This window comes from Hypomesus transpacificus, chromosome 10 (assembly GCF_021917145.1).
Source record: "Hypomesus transpacificus isolate Combined female chromosome 10, fHypTra1, whole genome shotgun sequence".
NCBI classification, from domain to species: Eukaryota; Metazoa; Chordata; class Actinopteri; order Osmeriformes; family Osmeridae; genus Hypomesus; species Hypomesus transpacificus.
In genome coordinates this window covers 1,093,495-1,115,176 of record NC_061069.1, presented here as the reverse complement: position 1 = coordinate 1,115,176, position 21,682 = coordinate 1,093,495, and the positions used below count along the sequence as shown (strand labels likewise).

The 21,682-nt window shown below is 48.7% G+C and overlaps 1 protein-coding gene across 1 annotated transcript in view; it reads left to right on the top strand.

Annotated features, from left to right (window-relative positions):
* The window catches only part of slc22a23 (solute carrier family 22 member 23), a 30,400-nt gene extending 8,720 nt beyond the window's left edge, over positions 1–21,680 (top strand). Inside the window, exons 4-10 of the mRNA XM_047028408.1 lie at positions 9,046–9,214; positions 10,207–10,334; positions 12,087–12,189; positions 13,934–14,169; positions 15,012–15,044; positions 16,236–16,359; positions 17,586–21,680. Of these exons, the coding sequence (XP_046884364.1) occupies positions 9,046–9,214; positions 10,207–10,334; positions 12,087–12,189; positions 13,934–14,169; positions 15,012–15,044; positions 16,236–16,359; positions 17,586–19,239 (2,447 nt within the window). The 3' untranslated portion in view covers positions 19,240–21,680. The remainder of the gene's footprint in view (positions 1–9,045; positions 9,215–10,206; positions 10,335–12,086; positions 12,190–13,933; positions 14,170–15,011; positions 15,045–16,235; positions 16,360–17,585) is intronic.
* Positions 21,681–21,682: the final 2 nt, after the last annotated feature.

Below are 21,682 nucleotides of genomic sequence, written 5' to 3'. Positions count from 1 at the left end.
GGTAACAGCCAGGAGGGGGGGAGGAGATGGGTTACGCGAGTCTTGATGACCGGGCCTTGCGGTCTGTTTGCACAATGGATCCTTAAACGCTGTCTCCGGCTAAAGTAATTGTCAGGCAGGAATGGGGATGTATTGGTTCGGGTGAGGGGAGGGGCGGTCCGGGGAGTTCTGTGTGTGTGTATCTGTGTGCGTGTGCGTGTGCGTGTGCGAGTGTGTGGGTCCGCTCCTCGTCCCCGTCATTCTAATTTACTCCGCACTGTCTACCTTGAAAGCCTCGCCACTCTGACCAAAAATAGCTGAGCCGATTGGTCCGATCTTGGGACGGGGATTGGAGGGAGGCGGGGATGATGGGGGAGAGGAAAGAGGGCAAGATGGAGGGAGGCTGGGCCTTTGAGACCAGGGGGACTTGAGCAGTCGGGTGCTTCCAGAGGTAGAGAAAATGAAAGAATAGCTCTCAAGCAACGGTGTTCAATGAAACGTCCTCAGCATGACGGAGCCTGCTCCTCGGTCACAAGTCCTAAAAGCACTACTCGACACGCCTGTCGGACATTTAACGAAATGCCTTTGTCTCTCCTTGATGTCAAGCTAAGCTAACCCAGAGTTCCGTTTTACTTTGTGAGCTAATGTTTTGTCTCAAGCTTAAGTTGTAGGCCCAAAAAACCAAGGTCATTACACTCATGTCAGACTGTGAAAACATTAGGTGTCCTTACGGTCATGAAAATACAAAACGGGAAGTGACCGACAAACAGGAAGGGAAGTGAGAGAGAGCATTATTTACCTGCAACAGGTAATCCTTCTATGTGCATCGAGATTTTCTCTAGAGCTCAAGGAATTTGAAGTGAGCTCTCTCCTATAAATTGTTCTAGCCCATATCGTTTTTCATATTTCCAATAGCATGGTGTTGGTCTGTTGTTCCACTATCTTTCCGTATTGCCACAACTTCTCTAATGCTGGTACTGTAAATCAACCGCTTTAAGGGCATCTTTACACTACAGACATATTTCATCAGTTTTATTTTGTGGGACAGAAATAACATTGGAATATGTTTCTTTTGTCCACTCAGCAAAAGAAAAAATCTCTATATAACACCTATAACTCTTGCTTGAGGTCAGGTATTCACTGGACTAAATACACACAGTAACATACCTCTCTGCATTTGAGTTAGACATGGAACTTTGGGAAAGTCTGAGGGTTGTTGACGTGTCATGTCAGTATTTTATATATAACCAGTACTGGATCTTGTCATTCCTACATCAGTGATGTCATCCCTGTTTCCAGTGAAGGCGTTCCCAAAGTAGAAAAAAGGCCAGGCAGGCCAGTGGGTTGTGAGAGGTTTGTGTAGTTCCAGTGTCTGTTCCGCTCGGCTGGCCTGTCAGATTCAGAAACACCGCATGGGCAGACATGCCTGATGTGAGGCGACACCAAATACTGCTCCTGACGCTAACCACCATATGGAGAAAGAGGGGGGGGGGGGGGGGGGGGGGAAGGAGATGAAGGAGGTGGAATAAGGAGGTGGAAGGGGGACAATAAATTGGGTTGGGGGTTGGGTTGGTTCAGGAAAACCATAGAATAGCAATGAACAGTGAGAGAACATAGAGAGCGAGAGCAGAGAACAGACCTCAACTCTTGACGTCAACGCATTCCTTTCCATATTGCCTGTTTGTGTACATCTGCTTTACATAATGTGCTCTCCCATGCAGTCCAAAGCATTTCAATTCATCAACTATATACGCTGATGAGCCACAAACATTATAACCACTCACATATGAAGTCAATAACATTGATGGTCTCCTAACAAGGGCACCTGTTCATGTCTAAGTAGATTAAATGGTAAGCCAACAGTCAGTTTTCATAGTCAGCGTGTTGGATGCAGGACAAATGGGCATGGGAGTGAGGGCCAGACTGTTCTGGACAGATGGCTGGGTCTGAGTGTGAGGCTTTTAGGGTGCTCCAAGTCAGCTGTGGTCCGGACCTAATGGCAGTGGTCCTAGGATGGACAAACCACCAACCGGCGACAGGGTGTTTGGCGTCCAAGGCCCACCACTGTTTGACACGTGCCGATTACCTAGACATTGTTGCAGACAACCCTTCATGACACTGGTGTTCTCTGATGGCAGTGGCTTCTTTCAGCAGGGTAATGCACACTGCACACATTCTTCAGGAATGGTAATAATGAAGTGTTCAAGGTGTTCTCCAAATTCCTCAAATCTCAGTCCAATTCAGCAGGGGTCAGACGCATGGACGAACCAACAATATGTTAGGCAGGTGATCATAATGTTTTGGCTCATCAGTGTATAGTGTTCCATGTTTGTATTTAGTCATTTAGCAGATGCTCTTATCCAGAGCGATTTACAGTAAGCACAGGGACATTCCACCCGAGGCAAGTAGGGTGAAGTGCCTTGCCCAAGGACACAACATTATTTGGCACGGCCGGGAATTGAACCAGCAGCCTTTCGATTACTAGCCCAATTCCCTAACAAAACAGAGTGCCCAAGCAGCAAGCGTAAGTTATGCGATCCATCATGCTCCACTGCTATATTTGTAGGGTTAGGGTGCCGAATGACGAGTTCCATGTTGTAATTATGTGTTAGCAATTTGAGAACTGTAGCTTAGCATCCCTTGCAGGCCGAGTTCCAGAGCTTAGCCCAGGGGTCACACTAATGCTGGCTAGCTGTTGTAAGTGTATATGTAGAGAGCTTTTGTTGTACCCGGCTTGTTGTTTTCGGTGAGTGTTTTTCTCCCCACAGAGCTAGCTAACTCTGAGTCATGCTAGCTGGCTGTGTGCTGGCTTGTTTGTGTGAGCTCATTGTGACCGCTGTGAACCGGGGTTATTGTGCTCTGGGGCAGTGGGGTCTTGTTTTCAAGTACTCTCCCTTCATTCTGCAAGTTAGCCATCTATGCTAACTGCAATTTTTATGACTTGTAAATGGGTAATGGCCGATTATCCAGTTCAGCCGACAGCAAGCGTCAGTTGATCCGTACAGTGGCTTCTTGATAAATGATGGCTTCAGACACACAGACCTACTACTTTGGTGCGTCCTATCCGCTGACACATGGCTTATCTGCGCTGCCACACGACTCATGTGATCACAGGATCGAGAAGCCATTCAGAAGAAAAAGGATCCTTGCGTCCCACCCTGGGTACACCCTGTTCCCTGAGCATATGTCTGCCTGCATGTGTGTTTGTTTGTGTGTGTGTGTGTGTGTGTTTGTGTGTGTGTGTGCTCATGCACGTGACAAATGTGTTTTCGTGTGTTTGCATTTCTTTGCATGCATGTCACCCGCTCTTCACACGTGTGGATGTGCTTATGAAAGATAATGTGCGTGCGTGCTTGTGTTTGTGTGTGTGCATCTGGGACTGGAAACAGAGAACAACGCATGAGCCATACGTCTTGCTTACTTAGAAGGTCTGGTTTAGCCAAAGATGTTTTGACAGTGTCACCAGTGTGTGTGTGTGTTTGTGTATCTGTCTGTTTGTGAACCTTGAGTCTTGCTGAGTGAGGTCTGGTGTCACTTGATACTAGTGACTGTGTGTGTTGATGTTTGCCATATGGTTCCCTTCTATTAAACACAGTATACTGTTTTGTACAGAACACATTTTCTACACATTTAAAATGTATTGGTGTGATTAAAGTAGGAGCAAACATTCATTGTAATTATGATTTGGAACACATGGAAAATGCAGTCAAAAGTTTGTGGCTTACAATTCCACATCATCCAGTCAACCTCATCCGAATTTGTGGTTCAAACTTGTAAACGTTTAAGGAACACTCCCTCCATTTTGAAATCTTTAGAGAATCACACCACCCAAAACTTGGCAAGCTACATGGGATTGATTCTGTCGGGATGTTGTGCTGTAGACACACCCAAACGCTCACTATACCACATTGATTATGTGGTTGGACTACTTGGTATCTGCTCCCACTGCTACTTCATCCCCGTGAGGCAATAACACATGCCCCACTATGGTGACGGCGCCTCTACAGCTGCTACATCTGCACACAAAGGTGACAGAGAAGGATATCCTCTGAACTACCATGAGGAAAAACAAAAGCGTATGTGTGTCAGAGGGCAATTTTCTCAAAGCTAAGATCCAGATGAGAATCCCAGATAGTTTCACTATAGTAGAATACAAAGGGTTCTATGGTACGTCCCTGTCAAAAGAATTGTCGTTTTGTTTCAGTTTCTCAGAGGTGGGTTTGTATTGTGTCACATGTATGGAAAGAAAATGCCAAACGAAACAACTTGGTTTATAAAATCGCAACAACAACAAAAACACGATGACGATGATGTGTGTCAATCAGTAGATCAGTGCTTTAAGTGTGTGGGGGAGTGGGTCGTCATAGTGACGAGTAGTGTTGAAGGTCATACAAAACAGTCCAACAATGCCACAAAGGAACAAAAGGTGTTGCGCGGAGTGAGGCCTCCCAGAGGTAGGGGGATCCACTCTCTTTTCAAGGTGAAGGAACACACAGGGGCCAGGTGTGTCAGATCACAGTAAGACTTAGGGGAGTCAGGTGGCTGAATGGTAAGGGAATCGGGCTGGTAATCTGAAGGTCGCCAGTTCGATTCCCTGTTCAATAACGTTGTGTACTTGGGCAAGGCACTTCACCCTACTTGCCTCAGGGGGAATGTCCCTGTAGTTACTGTAAGTCGCTCTGGATAAGAGCGTCTGCCAAATGACTAAATGTAATGTAAATGTAAGACTTCCTCACCGTGCCCACTATCCTCCACCGATAGAACGAGGAGATCAGAGGACGACAGTCCTCGGAAGGGTTGGAGGCTGTCACAGTAGGGCCACATTGTTTTTTGGGATGAGAGTTTAGGAGAAGTACCATATGTTGAATGACTGGTTGTTTGCTTTTGGACTCCTTTTGCTGGACAGGCATACTGAAGTTGCTTCCAGAACATGTCTGTGCAGGTCCTAAATGCGTTACCTCCTCCCTTTTTGAGTGAAATGACGGATCGAGGCGGGAGGGAAATGGTGTCACCGTCTGTGTGTGTGTGGGTGCTGTATATGTCCTTGTGCGTGTGTGCGCGTGTGTCTGTGTGTTTCCTCTGTGGTGGTGGAAGCAAAGCTTCTCTATTCAGATAGGATTTGAGCCAGCTCTGCTCATATTCTGCTGCATTGCTGGATCGCACTGGGATGGGCCATGCCGAGCCGAATCACGCTTCCTCTTCTCTCTTCTCTCTTTTCTGCTTCTCGCCTCGCCTCTCCTATCTTCTCTCTCCCCCTCAACTCTTCTCTTATCCTCTCTTCTCCCCTTCATTCCTCTTCGCCCCCATTTTACCACAGGCATTAATCTCCCTGTACAGTGATAAAGGAGAGCCAGGTGGGAACAGAGTGGTTGTTGGATAGTGAAGAAGTGTTCGTGTGTGTAGCCATGCTAGGGACCTATTTTGAGGTCCTTTTAAAGTGCATGGTCGCTTTCCCTCTGTCTCTCTCTTTTTCGCCTCCAATGTTGTTCCTTTCTTTCATTCTCTCTTTATTTATCCATCTCTCTTTCCTCTTCCTGTCTCCATCTGTCTATGGCCAGTCTCTCCGTCTGTGTGTAAATGTGCTGGTCGGTGCAGTGCAGGTCCCTGATGTATGTCTCTCCTTAAGGCCCGTTGACAGCAGTAGGACTCTGTCCATCTTGCTGAGAGGAGCATTTCATTTCACCATCACATGCCTCAGGCTCCCTGTGGAGCAGCAAGCCGCCGCAGTCAGTCTCTGCCTCTCTCTCTGCCTCCCTCTCTCCCTGTCTGCCTCTCTCTGCCCGTTCCTCTCCCTCTCTCTCCGCCTGTCTGCCTCTCTTCCTGCCTCCCTGTCTGCCTCTCTGTGCCTGTTCCTCTCCCTCTGTCTCCGGCTGTCTGCCTCTGTCTGCCTCTCTCTCTCTGCCCGTGCCTGTTCCTCTATCTGTGCCTCTGTTTCAGTCTGCCTCTGCCTGCGCATGAGAGAGACATGAACCGATACGGTTTCGGATCTGCGATCGGGTTGAGGCCCTGACTTTGAATGTTAATGTATTCATGTGAGCCCAACTTCTTGGGGAGATAGAAGAGGATGTGCGAGGATGTGTCTGTATAAATGAGTGTGGGTGCCATGTTTTCTGTGAGCAGGTTAAAGTTCACCTTTTTGTGGAGTGTGCATTCCTGGCAGCTCTGCTAACTTCCTCCCCTCGTTCTGTCCTTCTGTTATCTTTCAAGCCCACACAATAACCCAGCACCCATAGTTTTACCTTTCTTATACTGTCAACCATGACACTACCCTGATAACCCTGAGACATGAGACGAGGCCCCAAAGCCTCTCTAATCTAACAACAACATACGCTAAGCTAGGCCCCATAGCTGTCTCTATCTATAAACCCCACACACTAGTCCAAGTCCCATAGCCTCCCATCCATAATAATACACTAACCTTAACCCTCGACAAGCCTCCATAACAAACAACTCTCTTCAGATTTGGAAATCCGAGTTGTAGTATGGTTTTGGTGATGTATGTGGTGTAGTATCATGGTGACTATGAGGGGGTGGGAGAGGAGTTGACTTATCTCCACTATTTGTTTTTTCACTTCTGATGACTGAGGGTTTTTGTGGACTGTATGGACACTTTATCAGAGTTTGTGTAAGAGTGAATGCCTTTTATCTCTCGTGCTCTGTTCCCATCTGGGAGCAAGGCTGATATTCTGCGTTTGTGTTGATATTAGGGTGTGTTTTTACCGAGCACACACACACTAACTCACACACACGCACACACAATTAGGCAGTTCAGTATGAATCGAGTAATCTTCAACAAGTGTAAGAGTAGATGAGATTAAAGTCGGAATGTTTTGTCTAAAGTCTACTGTGACCCACTGATCATGTTACAAAGAGATAAGCACCTGATCAATGAGTGGGACCTCAACTGAAAGTCCACGGAGAACGTGATACCACAGGTTAAACGCACACGCCCACTGTGAGCTCATTGCATTTGCAATGTGCCTTCAGATGAAAATCTTGACAGCATCATAAGGTTGTGGCGCGGTCAGTATGTGGATTGTTACGGGAGGCTCCCGGGGCTGTGCGAGGAACACACTAACCCAGAGGCCGGGGTCAGAGGTGACATCATGGCAAGAAAGCCATGAGGATCTCATGTGACACAGAAAGGTCAACCACCTCATTGGCCGCTGGGCTCAGGGAAATACCTATCTGAGGGCCTCTAGTGGTCAGAGTCGGTAAAAGCGGAAACCTTCAACCCTCCTGACTCACTGAACTCTCTGTCCCCTTGGTTGTCCAGGCTACTGAGCACATTCCTGACCAGAGACACGGTTGAGGTTTGCCGCACGCTTTTGCAGAGTCAGCCAAACCACCTGTTAGTCAGCAAACCACGAGGTGCTCCGGTGGTTTGGCCGCCTTCTAACGTCCACTGCATGGGCTGTCATCACGTCAGCTCAAGGTAGTTTCTCGTGTCGGTCATCCGGGCTCTGTTTGAGGTCAGTTCCGTCACCCTGCCATGCTACCGTGTCACTGGGGACTTTCAGAGAGCGCCTTGTGTATGACATTAGTTGAGCAGTGGGGCTTTGTGCGAGCAGGGGCCCAGGCTGGAGCAGGGCATTGTGGGAGTGCTGATCTAGAGGGATGTGGAGGATTAGGGTCAGCAGGGGTAAGGAGCTCAGCAGGCCTCCGCTCCTCAGGAGTGTGTGTGTGTGTGTTTTCCCATGCCCATGACGTACTGTGGGGCCACAGTGTGACCGTCAGGATCTCCAAAACACCCGTGAGGAATGTCATCCCCTGCTATTCCTAATCACTGATCCATGCTGAGGGCTCGCAGACTCCTACTGGGGAGGGCTGGTGGGTGGGAGGGAAGACTGTGGGGTGAGGTTACTCTCCTCATCTCTCTCCTTACATCCTTCTCCCTGTCTTCCTCACTCATTTTCTCTGTCTGTCTGTCTTTCTGTCTCTCTCCCTCTCCTCTCTTCATTGGTTTGCTCGGTCGCTCCAGCTGCAGAACTGTCCCTGAACAGAGAACATTATTCATGTCCTCAGGAGGGGGCAGAGCCTCATTGAAATTCCTGGGTCCTTCTTTTTGTCGTGTTTTTTTTTCTTCTTTTCCTTTCTTCCTTGAGGAATGGAGCGGCGCTGCCGCCAGTCACTGTATTATCCCAGCCCTGTCACCTTGAATGGCCCCATCTGGAACAGCCCCTGCATGCCTCGGCTGCACAAAAGACCCCCCCCCCCCCCCCCCCCCCCCAAAAAAAAGAGAGAAAGATACGTAAGATAAAGGGATGAATGAAGGACAAAGGAGCCGAGCGATGTGGGAACGGGGGTGTTCCAGTAACGTAGGGTCCTCCTGGTACGTCTGCTGCTCTGCGGTCTGGAAGGCCGAGGTGTCTTTGGTTGCTGCTTGCTAGCGCGCCGCGCATGCTAATGACCGGTTGAATGAATCAGAGTCTTTCTGATAGGCAGAGAATGAACACAAGGAGCCTCTCTCTCGCTCGGTTCCTGCCTGCCTCACTTGGCTGATTGGCTGAACGAGGGTGCAGGAAGGACTGACTTGGCAAGCGTTCTTATCAAATTGTGTGTGTGTGTTCCTTTCCAGGTTATCCGGAGGTCATCTAAGGGGTGTCTTATAGAGGCCATTCCTGATAAACTGTAGTACTTCACAAATGCATGAGCGACTCCTTTGCGACGTACAGCTCATAACACCAGGATGGTCTTTCCTGCCACCAAAAACAGTGAATAGTCACTCATCCATGCCAATATGTTACTTGATCCCGAACAGCTCCTTCTAACCTTTCAAGTGAAAGCAAAGTTTGGATGCAGTAGGCATATCGTGATGGGAACAATGGAGAAATATTTTCCTTACAACTCGAAATTCCTTTCTCGCAAACAAACGTTTCTTTGAGGCGTCGGGCCCCTGCGAAACATTCCGTCCTCTGTCCGTATCGTCAATGGACGATTTGTGTATTTCTGTATTTGTGTAGTGGCACTGTTGACTTATGTACCCTTTCTCTCTCTCCCCCTTTCTCTCTTTTTTTCTTGTTCTCTGTTTCTGTCCCTCTCTCTCCCCCCCCCCCCCCCCCACAGGGATTGAGCTGTGTCTGCCGGGCTGGCGTTTCACCGTGACCATGGTGGCCAGTTTCGTGGTGTTGGGGGGGCAGCTGCTGATGCCCGGGGTGGCATACCTGTGCCGGGACTGGCAGGTCCTGCAGGCCGTCATCGTGTGCCCGCTGTTCCTCATGCTCTCCTACATCTGGTGAGAAGGCCACCAGCCCCTGTTGACACGGCTCCTGTCTGGTGTTGTAGTCTAGGTCAGATGTGCAGTCTGGAGGATAGACATCTGTTATTGTGTGGGAAATGTGCATCATGGTGCTTTGCCATCCCTTGATATCCTGCTCGAGAGCAAGGAGCAAACCCCTAAACAGTATTTTTACCTGATGGATGCCTGGAACCTTTGGATAGGCATTGACCAAAATGTGCAGCAACAACAGTGGTGACTGATATTTGGTTGCAATGCCCTTTCCAAACACTTTCAGTCACTCCTTTTCAACACCAAGATTCCCTTTTCTACTTGTTACATAATCTATGTTCTGACAATACCTCACATTCATCATTATTCAACATTATTCTGTTATTAGAGGCCTAAGAAGATATGCTAGAGCCGAAGGACATTTCCATACTAATCATTATCTTTCTGTAATGGCTATGTCTTATTGTGTGCTTATTTATAACTTGCCTTCAAACAACCTCTACCATAACCAGAGTTACCTGTCAATGGTGTTCTGGCTTGTCAATACTAATTTGTTGACATCCATTTACTCTGCCATGGCAAAGTATACTGACTGAGGTCAGAAACTGGTGGGGAAACTGCCAAAGGAGAGAACCTAGGTCTGTCAAAGACAAACACAAAGCCTGTCAGTGTTGTTTTCCACAGCACACCTGAACAAAGCACATTCTCATCATTCGGCAGTTATCACATGATTTCAATGCTTCCATCTGAGATGAGACTCAGTATGGCTGGCCCAATGAGTCCCGAACAAAAGAGACGGAACGAGAGAGAGAGAGAAAGAGAGAAGCAGCGGAAGAGAGCGGCGGGGGGGGGGAAAGAGAGCGAGGAATGGAATTCCCAGGATAACGGCGTCTGAAACGGACTCCCCCCCCCCCAAAAAAAAGACTGATTTGATTTAGATTCATCAGCGCTTTTTTTTATTAATGAGGGACTCTTCCGTTGTGCATCGTTCCCCTCAGGATCTTCCCAGAGTCGCTGCGATGGCTGCTGTCCACTCAGCAGTACAGTCGCTCCAAGTACATCATGGGACATATCGCCAAGAAGAACCAGATCAACACTGAACTGGACCCTGACCTGATCCTCACAGGTAGGCCTCACACAGGGAAAGGAGACACCATCCTCCTCAGCCCCGGCCCTTTACATCAGGCTGACCTGGGTCTGCTCTCACCTGAAATACATTGACCAGTAAATCAATAAGGATATATATACATTCCTTGTGGTTTTTCCCTGGCCAAATGGTCACAGTTATACAGTTATGTAGGAAAGGATCTGAGGCTAACAGTGAGGTGGGAAGTGTCTGCCTAGGGGGCATGCAGGGTTGATGGCCTGATAGAGATTCCCTCCACCCCACCCCGACCCTCAGCCCCCTCCTCTGCGGTACCCATGGTAACAGGTCGACTCCTGGGTTGGTGGGGTTGGTAAACCTACACCCTGTGTCTCCATTCCCCAACCCCCTCCAGGCACTCCAGCCCTTTGATTATCTTTATCAAAACAAGAATGGAGGGAGGAGAGGAGAGGAAGGGGAAACAATAAAGGAGAGGGGTGGCAGGGGGCGGGGGAGGAGAGGCAGGAGGAGGGAGGAGAGGCAGGGGGAGGGGAGGAGAGGAGAGGCAGGGGGCGGGGGAGGAGAGGGAGGAGGAGAGGAGAGGCAGGGGGAGGAGAAGGGAGGCAGGGGGAGGGGAGGAGAGGCAGGAAGAGGGGAGGAGAGGCAGGGGGAGGAGAGGCAGGGGGAGGAGAGGAGAGGCAGGGGGAGGAGAGGGGAGGCAGGGGGAGGGGAGGAGAGGCAGGAAGAGGGGAGGAGAGGCAGGGGGAGGAGAGGAGAGGCAGGGGGAGGAGAGGGGAGGCAGGGGGAGGAGAGGGGACGCAGGGGGAGGCAGGGGGAGGTGAGGCAGGGGGAGGAGAGGGGAGGCAGGGTGTATGGTCAACAGATGGGAGCAGGTTAATCCCATTGACCCCGACTCTTGCAGAAGTAGTCTTTGGCCGGGCGTCCGTCCTGGAACACAGTGGAGGGAGCATGCTGTTAGCACAGCGAACACACCAGAACATCTACCCTACATATCCATATGTCTGCTGGGCAAGTGTAGAGACACTGCTTTTAGCATTCGGGAAAGGATCTCACACAGGAAACATGTTGATGTGAGAAATGGAACAGTACAGAGAAAAACCTAGCTGGATTCTTTTTTTTTTTCTTTTTGTTGCTCCTGGAGATTTGGACCAGTGTGTGCTGATGCAGGGATAGAGACACCATGTGGATGTGTCAGCACAGTGACAGTCATCTGCTGTATTCATGGCTTTAGTTTAGCCCCAGCTACCTGCTATGTTTAACTCGGGTATCCTCACACGGGTATTTGTGTGGAGCGTGTGCGTGTGTCTATTATTTCTACCCTTTGAAAGGCAGACTCATGTTGTATTAGGGGGATTAGCGGAAGAGGTATGCTGCTTGGTTGGACACACACACACACACACAGTCAAAGATAAGTCAGAACAGTCATGTGGAATGTCACGTGCCCGGGCAGAATGTAGAAGGTTTGTTTCCATGGCAACCGTTCGGATTCCAAAACAACGCCGTGGCCCCATCAGATAGGCACTAGGGCGTTGTCCTCCTCCAAGCACACTCCTCCATCAGCCGCACGTTTACTCATCCTTCAGTCCCCCCCCCCCCCCCCCCCCCTGCTGTCATATCTGCAGAAACGACAGGACGACATGAGTCATGTGGAGCCGTTGTCTTTTGTGACTCGCAGCTGTCACGTATGCCTTGCTGCTGGCTCTACATAAAAAACTCGCTGTTCATGATGTTCCATGTCTCCTCCTGAACCCTGATGTGGTCTCCTGTTTCCAGAGCTGCAGAGAGCCCTGCAGATGAAGCCCAAGAGAACGTGCATCGTGAAGATGGTGGGCACCAGGAATCTGTGGAAGAACATCGTGGTCCTCTGTGTCAACTCGTGAGTCCTGTGTGTTTGTGTGTCCCAGCCTGTTTCCTATGTTACCTGTGTGAGATTTGTTTGGTGTGTGAATGAGAGAGAGCGCAATTAGAGAGGGTAGAGAGTATCTAAACGTAGGTGAACTACAAGCCTAGGTGGTATCATGTGTGCATATTGTGGGTGTGTAAGGAGACAAAGAGAAAGAGGGAGAGAGAGAGAGAACTTGAACTCGTATGTGTGTGTTGATGCAGCGTCGACCAGGGGCTCCCGGTTCCTCCTGCAGTGGACGTTCTGTCCGTCTTTCCCTGTGTCTGTTCATCCACTGGGGCCTGGGCAGACTGAATGTTTACTATTTTACTGCCTGGTGGACCTGACTTTGGACTGACCATGAGTTTTACATGAGCGTTGTTTGTATGAAACCATAGTCAAACAAGTTGTGTGTGTGTGTTTGGGTGACATCTTTCACTTTTTTAACCCCTTATTCACTCCCCTCTGCATCATCTACACTCTGTCTCTCTTTCTCCCTCTCTACATTCAATTCAAATTTCAGGTGCTTTATTGGCATGTCAAGAGATGTACGGTACAAAAAACCACACATACAAACATACCTATTGCTCTACACTTACACACCGTTACACGACATGCACAACAGTACAGTATGTGGACACTGCTCAGTATACACACACCTGCTTGTTGACCCTCACATTCCAAGGTCAGGGGTTCCCTCTTTGTGTCTGTTACTGCCCTTTCTGGGAAGGTTCAATAGATGTTGGAACAATGGTGCAGGCCTAGCTTCCATTCAGCTTGAAGAGCATTAGGGAGGTTGGGCACTGCTGTTGGGTGATTACACCTGGCTGGCAGGTGGCGTTAGAATTGATACCAAATGTGTTTGATGTTTGGGTCAGGGAGTTTGAAGGCCGGTCAAGTTTTTCCACACCAAACTCGATAAAGCGAATCGAATAATTTGTGTATGGACCTCTCTTTGTGCATGGTGACATCAGCAAGCTGATACAGGAAAAGGGCCTTGAATTGTTGCCACAAAGTTTGATACACAGAACATGGTCTAGAAGGGCGTTTCATGCAGATTGCTACATGCATTGCTGAATACATGGAATGGTTTGAACTGTCCCCTAACAAGTACCACTGTTAAAGTTCACAATTCTTCATTCTTCTTCATGAAGTTGGGGAAGTATGTAGTTTGCATTTTGTTTGAGGGTCCCATTCGGTTTAAAAGTATGTGTATGTAATGTGTGTGTGTGTGTGTGTTTGATGACAGTGAAGTATATCTCGAACCTTTCTGGAATATCTTTTTACTCTCAAATTGACTGGTAGGACAATTCTGACAGACGGACAACGGGAGGTCATGTAGTCCTTCTTTTGTTTTTGAAAGAGGCACCAAGTCGTCTGCAAAATATTGGGCTTTTGATTTCAGAAGCAGACTTGCTTTTGACTGACCTAGGAAAGCCAGTTCATTGATGTGTGTGTACATATACAGTATATACTGAATAGACTGGGATTCATAATTTCAACCCATCCATGCACCACATCTTTGGAGGAACAAGTCTGTTTGCAAAGGGAGGATCCAATTTTCACTGCACATTTGTCGTATATTCATATCGTTCCATATGTTTTTCCTCCCATTCCACTTTCAACACATTTGAATCAAAGTCGTTTTTGGCCCAATTGAAAAAAATGCTTCTCCTCAATTGAAACAGAGCAGGAAATAACTGGCGTCCTTGTGTTGGATCTCCCCTCTGGTGTCCAGGCTGACGGGTTACGGGATCCACCACTGTTTCGCCCGCAGCATGATGGACCACGAGGCCCACGACACGGCCATCTTCCACAACTTCTACGCCGACTACTACACCAAGGCTGGCATCGCCGTGGCGTCCTGCCTGGCGCTGTGCCCGGCCGTGGGGCTGATGGGACGGCGCGGCGGCCTGCTCATGTTCATGATCATCACCGCCCTGGCCTCGCTGCTGCAACTCGGCCTGCTTAATTGTGAGCTCGCACGCACACGCTACAATACCGTACACATCACTCGATCGGTTCTTCCGCTACCACTATATAGCTCATGCCGTATCAGTGTCCTAGACCTAGTGCATTGACCTTTAGCGTGCTCTTTTATGCAACACGACTGTCATCGAAGGAGTGGCTTGAGATGTCTGACCAGCTGGAAACCTCTTTATTTGTGGCACTCAAAGACCAATACCTCTGATGACGAATGACTGAATGAGTGCCTGAATGTCATCTGCAGCCAGTGTAAACCTCGTACGGCAATGGATCTCGTTTCTCCGTCAACACAAATGTCAAGTTCATTGAGAGTATAGCTATAGCGCGGAGAAAGTGCCTAGTATAGAATGTGTTGGAGGTCCTCAACCCTGTTCCTGGATATTTGCATTCTTCATTTTAATTCTAATTATTCTCTAGTTGATGTACCGAATCATCTGGTTAAAGCTGGGGTTAAAAACTGCAGACTGGAAGCTCGCCGTTTCATGTTTACCAAAACAACATTTGTCAGAACAAAGGGAACATGTTTTAGTGGCACGCATGTTTTCTGCTCATTTTAAGTCCCCTTAAATGTGAGGTAGCAAATATTTGACCAGATTCTGGGTGCTCCAAGGTTACAGGCAACACCAACACTATTCTCCTCGGGTACTAATAAAGCTGTCAATATATACGAGCAGGAAGAAGTGGAAGTGGGAACGGCAGGCTGTATGTTGCCTGTTTGCTCTGTTGGTGCTGTCCTAACCGGTGTTGTCTGGTGTCAGCTGCCTGCGCACCGTCGTTATCACCACCTTGTTTTCAACGCGTTTTCTTTCTTTCTCTTGTTTGTCCTGCAGTGGTGGGCAAGTACAGCGTGCAGCTGAACATAGGTAAAGTATGACTTTGTTTCTCTCTGTAACACAGCTACTGGAATGTGGCTCCTTGTATTTGGGTTGGTGGAGTCAAGGACAACAGTATAAATGCTAGCTCACATGACCTCTGCAGAAAACTCTCTATTTTTTATGGTGAAATACCTTGTCACAGGGCCCAGCATGTCCGCTGAATTGAATCAATACATAAACATCAGTCTATTATCAGTGCTCATGATCCAATAACATAAACATCAAAAAACCGAATGACAATGCATCACAATGGCTGGTTCAGTACCAATTGTTTTCCAAGCTGTTGATAACAAGCTGACGGGAGCATATTGGTAGAAATCGGTTTGGAAGTTTGTCAGAATTCCTTATTGACCTGTCCTCGGGGGGGGGGGTTGGCTGTGTCCGCCGCCAAGTCACAGACTGACGGTAATCACCATCATGAAAATGCTCTTCGAATGACACAGCTGTGACCTGTAACACACCCTAACCCAGACCCTAGTCCTTCCCACTCTGGAGTATGCTCTGACTAATTGGCCCAAACCCTAGCTCTCTTCATCCTCCTCTCATGTTTATCAATCTCTTCATACTCCCCGTCTCTCCCTGTGGGTGTGTGGGCAGCTAAATGAGCCTGGGCTGTTGTCAGACAGACTGGGGATTAGAGATAAGAACAGACCCAAACCAATCACAGACCAGACTCGGATCATCCTCTTCAGGCTCATTTCAATGTCCTCAGTCCCCCCCTGGGGTGTGTGTGTGTGTGTGTGTGTGTGTGTGTGTGTGTGTGTGTGTGTGTGTGTGTGTGTGTGTGTGTGTGTGTGTGTGTGTGTGTGTGTGTGTGTGTGTGTGTGTGCGTGTGTGTGTGTGTGTGTGAACAATCTGTTTTCTTTTAAATTAGCTGGGGCGGATCAGACAGGCTGTATTCCGAATGCTAATCCAGATCCGAGTTAAACCCACCATCCCAAATTCAGGATGTCGGACTCTGCAGTATAGTCACTAATGTTACATTGTATGACCTTTGTAGAGTCAGTCAACAATTTATGACGGTATTAGCCAGCCATGGTGAGTTCATGGAGTTTAGAAACTCTGTCAACATGCTATCAAAGCCTCGTCAAAAGTTTGCATACCGTGTAAAGCTGTTCTCATTGTATTACGAATTTGGAAATAATGGCTAATGTGTGTGTGTGTCTTTTCCCTGCGCAGAGCGCTCAGATACGCTGAATAAGAACTTCTCTATTGCCTTCTCCATCATCGGCATGTTCTCCTCCCACGCAGTCAGCAACCTGAGCATCTTCTTCTGTGCTGAGATCACCCCCACAGTCATCAGGTAAGCCCTCCCACACACTGGGACCAGACCACTAGAGCGCTCCGGGGAGGGGTGGGAGGAATGGAGAGCGATAGGTTGCCGTTGTTAGTTGGGATGAATGGGGATTTTCACTGTGCCTCAGGAGACGCTTACCAGGCCAGAGGACGAAGTGCTTGTTTTTCGGTTTTCAAATCCCTACGCCCACAGAAAGCAGAGCCACCATGAGATAGTTCCTGGCCGATATCATGTCAACTTAATACTCACCATGAGTCATAGTGGACCTACGGGGAAGGGTGGACTCTGTAGAGCACCACAGTGGCAAAGCTGATTTTGCTCGAGGACTCTGAAGGTTGTTTTTGTATAACCCTCGTTAACTCGCTGGGTCGTCTCTCGTTCCTGCCGGCGAGATAACTTGCTCAAGGTTGAGCTGAAGAGAAGGGGTACGAGCCGGAGACACAGCTGTGTTAGCAGCACCCCTAACCCCCAGAGAGAGTGTGTGAGAACCCAGAACCCCCCCCGCCTCCCGGTGTGCACACCTCTATGATCGTGTCATGCTACATCCACACATTGTGGGGATCCGTTTCTGTAAAACACACGCACACCGGGTCTGTATTGGCCCCAAGGTTATATAAGGTGTGTGGCGCACCCGCCTGTTAATAGCTACAGAGCGCCATCTGGTGGAGCGAGGGGAATGGCACCCCAGAGCAGACTTGAAGAGTAATAGCACTGCATGCAGAGGAAAGGGAGAGGATGCGGTTTGGTTGGAGTGCAGCACACTGCGAAACTAACAGCCGGGGATGAGTCAAGAACGCACCCATGGCCTATGACGATTCATTTGTTCGTTGGAGACGAGATGTTTAGTTATCTGTTGAATGTAGGGAGTCCAGAATGGGCTGTGTTTGGTGAAACATGACCAAGCTGAAAATACTTGCAGGAGACATCCTGGTTGGTTGGTTTGGGTCTGCTATGTGTGTCTTGACATGGGTACGGGCACAGTGTAGTGTCTCCTTTTTGGAGAACATTCATGGACAATGAACAGTCCAAACAAAAATGTCCAGAGATCCAAATGGAGTGTTTCCTCTGTGCCATAAGAGATGACTGACTCCTCTCTCACTCTCCCTTCCTTTCTTCTCCTATCCTCTTTTTCTCTCCTCTCCTCTACTCCTGTCCTCCTCCTCCCCCTCCTCTTCGCTCCTCTCTCCTTCGGTTCCCCCCCCCCCTCTCTCTTTGTCCTCTCCTCCATGCAGGGGTGGTGGTCTGGGTCTGGTGCTGGCCAGCGCTGGCTTCGGCATCCTAACCGCGCCCATCATGGAGCTCCACAACCAGAAGGGCTACTTCCTCCACCACATCATCTTCGCCTGCTGCACCCTCATCTGCATCATCTGCATCCTGCTGCTGCCCGAGACGCGCTACCAGCCCCTCCCGGAGACGCTGGCCGACAGCGAGTTCTACACCCGCCCGCCCCTGCTGCCGCCCCGCAAGCCGGTGGAGCAGCGCCTCCTGCTGGCACCGCAGGACGGCAGCCGGGACGACACCCACGACACGCCGCTCCACGAGGCGGGCGCCGCGGGCGCCGCCGCGTCCACCATGGATTCCACCGCCTCGTCGGCCGTGGACCTCACGGCGCCCTCCGTCGTCGACGTGTCCGCGTCCCCCGCCACGGAGCTCGGGCTGCTCAAGCCGCGGCTGGCGGGCCGCAACGGACGCTCCTTCGCCCCGCCCCCGGGCACCCCCTCCGCCCTGGATGAAGGGGGGGTCGTGCTGGGGAGCCGGGAGAAGCTGTTGTCCTCCACCCCTCTGCACAAGGCTCCACCCTCTCCTACCGAGCCCCTCCTGGCCTCCGCTGAGGACTCCACCACCCCTCTGATGAAGTCTGTCGCCCCTTCCATTGATTCGCCCGCCACCTTGGTCAATGACTCTGGCCCCTTCCCTGCCAAGGACTCCCCTCCCTCAACCCCTGCCATTGTCCCCCTCTCTATCTCTTCATTGGACTCCCCTGTCACAGACCCACCCTCAACCCCCATACTGGTATCAACCACTTCCAGCTTTGACCCCCCGCCTACTTCGACATCTCCCTCCCCAGTCCTCCATGATCTCATTCCCTCCCCAGCTAAGGACTCTTCCATCAACCCCTTACTTGAACTTGACCCTACTTCCACTTTGGACTCAACCACTTCCCCTTTTCTTGAAGTTTTGCCTCCCCCTACGTTAGACTATCCCACCTCACCTGTACTTGAAACCACCCCTCCCCCCATTTTGGATTGTACCACTTCCCATGTACTTGAAACCACCCCTCCCCCCATTTTGGATTGTACCACTTCCCATGTACTTGAAACCACCCCTCCCCCCATTTTGGATTGTACCACTTCCCATGTACTTGAAACCACCCCTCCCCCCATTTTGGATTGTACCACTTCCCATGTACTTGAAACCACCCCTCCCCCCATTTTGGACTCTTCCACTCAACCCGTTATTGACCCTCGTCCCCCCTCCCCTTCCCGCTCCCCCACCCCTCAGGTTAATGATACTGACCCCCCTCCCACGCACATCACCATCTCAGTAGAATCCCCACCCCCTGTCACCCTAGACTCCATCAACCCCACCTCACCAGACCCCGTGTCTCCATCAGTACGTGGGACTGCATCCACCCCTGACATCCCCTCCACTCCCCCCACAGCGGACTGTACCATTCTCCCTGTCACAGACCTTGTCCTCCCCACCACCCCGCTTGTCATAGACTCAGAACCCGTCGCTGCAACAGACTGTCCTCCCCTGGAGGCGCCCCCCCCTGCCTTCCTTGTGGACTGCACTGTCTCCTCCCCCGTGGACTTTGGTCTCCTCCCAGTGACAGACTGTGCCATCACAGGAAATAGCATTGTGAACGGAGTGGACTCCTCATGATCCAATGTCTCGAGCCCCATGGAGAAGACGGGAGGGGTTGGGCTTGGGCCCCACTCGGGACCCAGCTCATGTCACTTGATCTGGGGGGGGGGGGGGGGGGGAGAGACATGTACCATCTGGCCGGCCAGGTTTCGGACCCTTTAGATGCTCTGTAGAGAGACTGGCTCCACCTTGAGGTGAGGAGGTGGTATTTGTTGGGGGTGCCTCTTAGTTGGCTATTGCCACTAAGGAGGACATTGTTTTGACAGAGGCTTGAAGTTAGCGGTCATGCTTTGACATTGTGGGAATCCCCTCTGCCCCCCTGAATATCACTGGACGTCGCCAGCCTTTGGTCTGTGGAGAGTCTCGGTGGGTCGTTTTCTGAGGGGCTGTGAGCCAAAAAGCCCAAGTTCACTTCTACAGTATGACATGGTTGGTTGGAGAAGTCATATCCATCTGTGCATTTGCGTAAGATGTTCGCCCAGTGTGTTGATGACGACAGCAAACCGCCTTACCTAAAAAAAAAAAAACATGTTGAATTATGAATGTCCTTTAAATGGCCGAATTCTAAACCAAATCGAGGCTTATTTTTATTTTGACAAAGAATGGACATATTTGCTGAACCACCTAAAAACCCAAAGTTATTTATCTTTGCAAATGATGTGTTTAGTGTCATGCGATTTATAGAAAATATCTGCCATTAGTGGACAGTGGGAAATACAATAGACAAATAGCTGAACTCTAGGCAGCCCTGAGTGTTATAAAAGCATGTGTGTGTGAATATCAATCACACTAATCAAATTTGTTTCCAAAGGTGCAAGGACTTTAATTTGTATCGTAGGAAACTCAAAAGTGAGAAATCCTGGAGTCATGTGGTCCGAGTCCCTCTGCTAAGCTGAACACTGGACTGGACACAGTGTGAGGACATCTTTTCCATTGGTCTGAAGGCGTGTATTCTGATTTTTCCACCCTTTTCAAGATATCAATGCATTTTAAAAAGTTTTTGTAAAATGATGTTGTCAGTAAATCACAAACCTTATGTTGTTGTGCTGCCGATATTGAGCTTGATAAAAAAAGAAAAAGAACATTCTGCCTTCACATGGGGTGCCCTCATTTTTCCAGGCTGTAAGGCACAGCTTCAGTGTTTGTGTCAAAGTAATTGACACCTTATCCTTTGCTAGGAGGACAAAGCATGTACACATTATTACATTGTCATCAAAACAACGTTTTTACCACTAGGTCAGAATGCTTTGTTTTGGAACAGACCAAGCTATTCTCCGAATTGACAAAATAATTGCATCTTCCTTCAACAATACATTTTTCATTGCCAAACTCTAATGTCCATTTTTATAAACGTGGATTTTCTTTTGAAATGTAACACCTGTTTTGTTTTTGTATCGAAAGTATATGAAACTAATTTAATTTACAAAAAAGCTGCAGTATTGCTTTATTTGTGATTTTTTTCATTCCGAGCCTTTCCCCCCCCCCATCTTTTTTTTATTTCACGAATGTAGAAACCATTAACACAAGGTACTTATTTCATCGTAATCAGTCTAGATATGACAGAGCTATCAGGTCTCTTGAAGAAAACCTCCGATTATTGTGTTAAAAACACATACATGACGACTGTCTTCCCTCTGGTCTGATGTCGAACAATGTGATACTTACATAAGGTCTGGGGCTTTGCCAATGCTAGCTAAAGATGCGACATAAAAATACTTTGGAAAGGAAGTTCTATGAAGGAATGGACATGTAGATAGGTCATCGTTTACAGACATATTTCTCCTGTTAAAACAATGCCATTGTACTGTAGACCAAATGTACAATAATTAAATGATGTCTTGTCATTTCAAATGTGATGGACTCCTCCATCTGTAACAGTGGGATTTGTGCTTTAGGGTTAGGGTTGCTTAAGGGTTTACAACACAGTTGTTGTCAGCAACTTGTCACCACCCATTTTATGAAGTGATCTTGAAACTCTCGTGGGCTGACATTCAGGATATGCAATGGCGTGCAAGATTAGTTGATGTTTGACTGACATGGATGTTACAACCTCCATATTTTCTCAGAATTGAAAGGTAATAGCATATTCAGTGCGAGCTGATAGGTTCATCTTGAGGTGTTGATAAGGGGGTGCTTATGTTAAGTAGATGATCACAGAATATATAACATTATGATAAGACAAAGGTCTTCCTGTCAGAGTTAGGAAAACAGACAATTGTAATGTAGACTGTCATTATTGATGGATTCATAGTTTGTGAGATACACTGGGAAACAGCCTCTGTGTATAAGAAGTGTACAATAAACTGCTTCAGTGGCCCTGTGTTGGTGGTTGAGTGGATTGAATGTAAAAACCACTGATTGAACGTGTTTATTTTTACCATTTTTTAACATGAGTAATGCACTTGTACATAAGCCATATGTGTCGTTGTAATAAACTTCACTATTTATTGATCAAATATCT